Here is a 2,348-nt window from a genome sequence, read left to right on the forward strand (position 1 = left end):
GAACATTTGGTAGGACATGCAAAATACAACTGTACACTTCTACTTGATAAACGAGGAACAAGAAGACTCAATTCTGCGGAGATAGAAAAGGGGTTGGAGAAAGTAGAGCCAATGATTCAAATAAGAATCAATGCTATTAAATTGATCAGCAAATAGGTAACAGAATACTATTAATCTGTCTTAACAGCAAAGAGATGGGGAGATGCCCTCATTCCCCAAAAAAAAAAAAAAAGGGCATACCATCACTTGAGAAAGGCAGTTTGGCTGTTAGTCACTATTGCTCCAGGAAGAATAAAATGCCATTACATTCAGAAAACATCGGAGCAGGCTCTTCAGTGCCACAACAACACAATCTGATGGCAGCAAAGGAGTACAGACTACTGAGTTATGTCTCACCTTTACAGACTGAGAACGTGGTGGAATTTTAAACAATTGTCAACCAATCAACAGCCAAAGGTTCGGTCACTCAGCATTTGTAAAAGCCTCATCTCTAAACACACTCTCACGGAACAGTGCCTAATTATTTAATGCCTTTGTCTGTTTTGTGCTTAAACCAGGGAGCTGCTATTATGACGCTTGAAAGCAACACAAGTGTCAGACTTGATAGTTAAGTCTATGTAACTCCTTCAGGAAATCAGGACTGGTGTTACTGTCAAAGTAAAGAGGAAGCTCATTTTATTCAAAGTACAGGTAAGTTATCTAGACTTGGAAGACAGAACAGTACTTTTACCAAGTGCAAAAGTTGAATTCTTTCACCACTTGCAGCTCTCGTGTCATTCAAATGTTAATTTCACAATTAGCACACATTTACCTTCAGGTACGGCTGATGTTTCAAGTTACACGCTGCACAAAGCAGAGTTGAGAGATTCCCACCCCATCTTTTTCTTGGAATATTTCAAGCAAGTTACTGTTACAAATCTACCAATAAGTTAGATAAGCACTTGAAGCCGTGTGAAATCAAGTACTGAATTTACAGAAGTCCCGATTTAAGATTAAATCTGCATATACATTAAAAATGGAAAAAGTTTACCCTCCTATGCTTCGCACCACGGTAGTGTGACTGAAGACTTATAGCGCACATACAGTAAATTTTACAAACCTGAAAGAGAAAAATTGAAAGCACATCTTCAGTTATGCTAGGAACATTCTGCCACTGGTGAATTATAAATATGAAATACATCCGTTCCTACAGAGCAATCGTGTAATTCTCAAGGTCTTCTCTGGCTCAAACAGTTTGCATGACTTTTAGGAGAGCAGCTTACCACTAAAATGTCCAGAAATAGTACACAGACCTGTTCAAACAATACTTAAACAAGTGTTTAAATAAATCAGGTGGTGAGAAAGCTTTACGAGCCCTTCTCTGCTACCAGCACTTTCTGAATTCTTAATTTTCTAAAGTTCTCCAAGCTGGAAAGCCAACAAAAAGGGATGGAAATGCAGAAACTAGAAAGGAACAGAGGCAAAATTACGCCCTCGAATAACTGCAGCTCCGTTCATTGCTCATTCACAGCTACGTTAAGGGAGCAGAAAAACAATGGAGGAAGACACATGCATTTCATTATGATCCACAGACATGCATATACCATTGCAATAATTAAAAGACGACGATACAAATGTACAAACATGTCTTACTAGCTTTAGCTTTTTAAAAAGCAACGACTAATGCATGCTAGTATTGTCTGTTTCCTTTACGTACTGTCGCAGAACTTGAACGAGCCAGAAACAACATCCAGCGCTACAAAAACACCGCAGGACTGACAAATTTAACCCGTTCTGAGCCGGAGCTGCAGTTTTTAGAGATAAAGGAGCCTTTGCGGCCGCCCATCAGAGCCACCCAGCCGAGACTGGAGAGGCTGCAATTGAGCATCACTCACCGTACCCGTGTCTGCTCAAGAACAGCCTGAATTCACCGAGCCCAGCTCTCCCAGGCACCGGCCACGTTACCCCCTACGTTAGAGCCCCTCTCGCTGCCAGGCCCGGCCCCCCAGTCCCCGCACGGGCCTGCCCGGGCTGAAAACCCCCCAAAGACACCCACTCACATCGCAGTAAAAGAGTTTTTTCTCGGGCACCGCTTTGCCATCTTCTGCCTTCACTTCCTCAGGCACGGCGCTCATCCTGCGCGGCCGGGGAAAAAAAAATTAAAAAAATAATAATAATAATAATAAAACCAACTCTTGTTCACGCAGTGCTTTACAGTGACCAGGTGGGGATGAGGGCCGCTCGTTCGGACGAGCTGGGTTATTATTTCGCTATTTGAGCGCTATTGTTTTATTCTGTGAATCAGCGCACATCTCCCAGCGCCGGCGCTGCCCCACAGCATCCGGGAGCTCGCGCCAACTCCGCCCCCC

The 2,348-nt window shown here is 43.2% G+C and overlaps 1 protein-coding gene across 3 annotated transcripts in view; it reads right to left on the minus strand.

Moving 5' to 3' along the window:
- The window catches only part of LOC102045622, a 28,428-nt gene extending 26,102 nt beyond the window's left edge, over nt 1-2,326 (minus strand). For 2 of the 3 annotated variants that reach the window (XM_031055659.1, XM_031055660.1), the window contains exons 1-2: nt 2,040-2,326; nt 1,031-1,099 (exon numbers count right to left, since the gene is read on the minus strand). In XM_031055659.1, the coding sequence (XP_030911519.1) occupies nt 1,031-1,099; nt 2,040-2,114 (144 nt within the window). In that variant the 5' untranslated portion in view covers nt 2,115-2,326. The remainder of the gene's footprint in view (nt 1-1,030; nt 1,100-2,039) is intronic. The other variant, XM_005419335.2, reaches the window with a different exon arrangement.
- Between the last annotated feature and the right edge of the window lie 22 nt (nt 2,327-2,348).

Source organism: Geospiza fortis, unplaced genomic scaffold (genome assembly GCF_000277835.1).
Source record: "Geospiza fortis unplaced genomic scaffold, GeoFor_1.0 scaffold206, whole genome shotgun sequence".
NCBI classification, from domain to species: Eukaryota; Metazoa; Chordata; class Aves; order Passeriformes; family Thraupidae; genus Geospiza; species Geospiza fortis.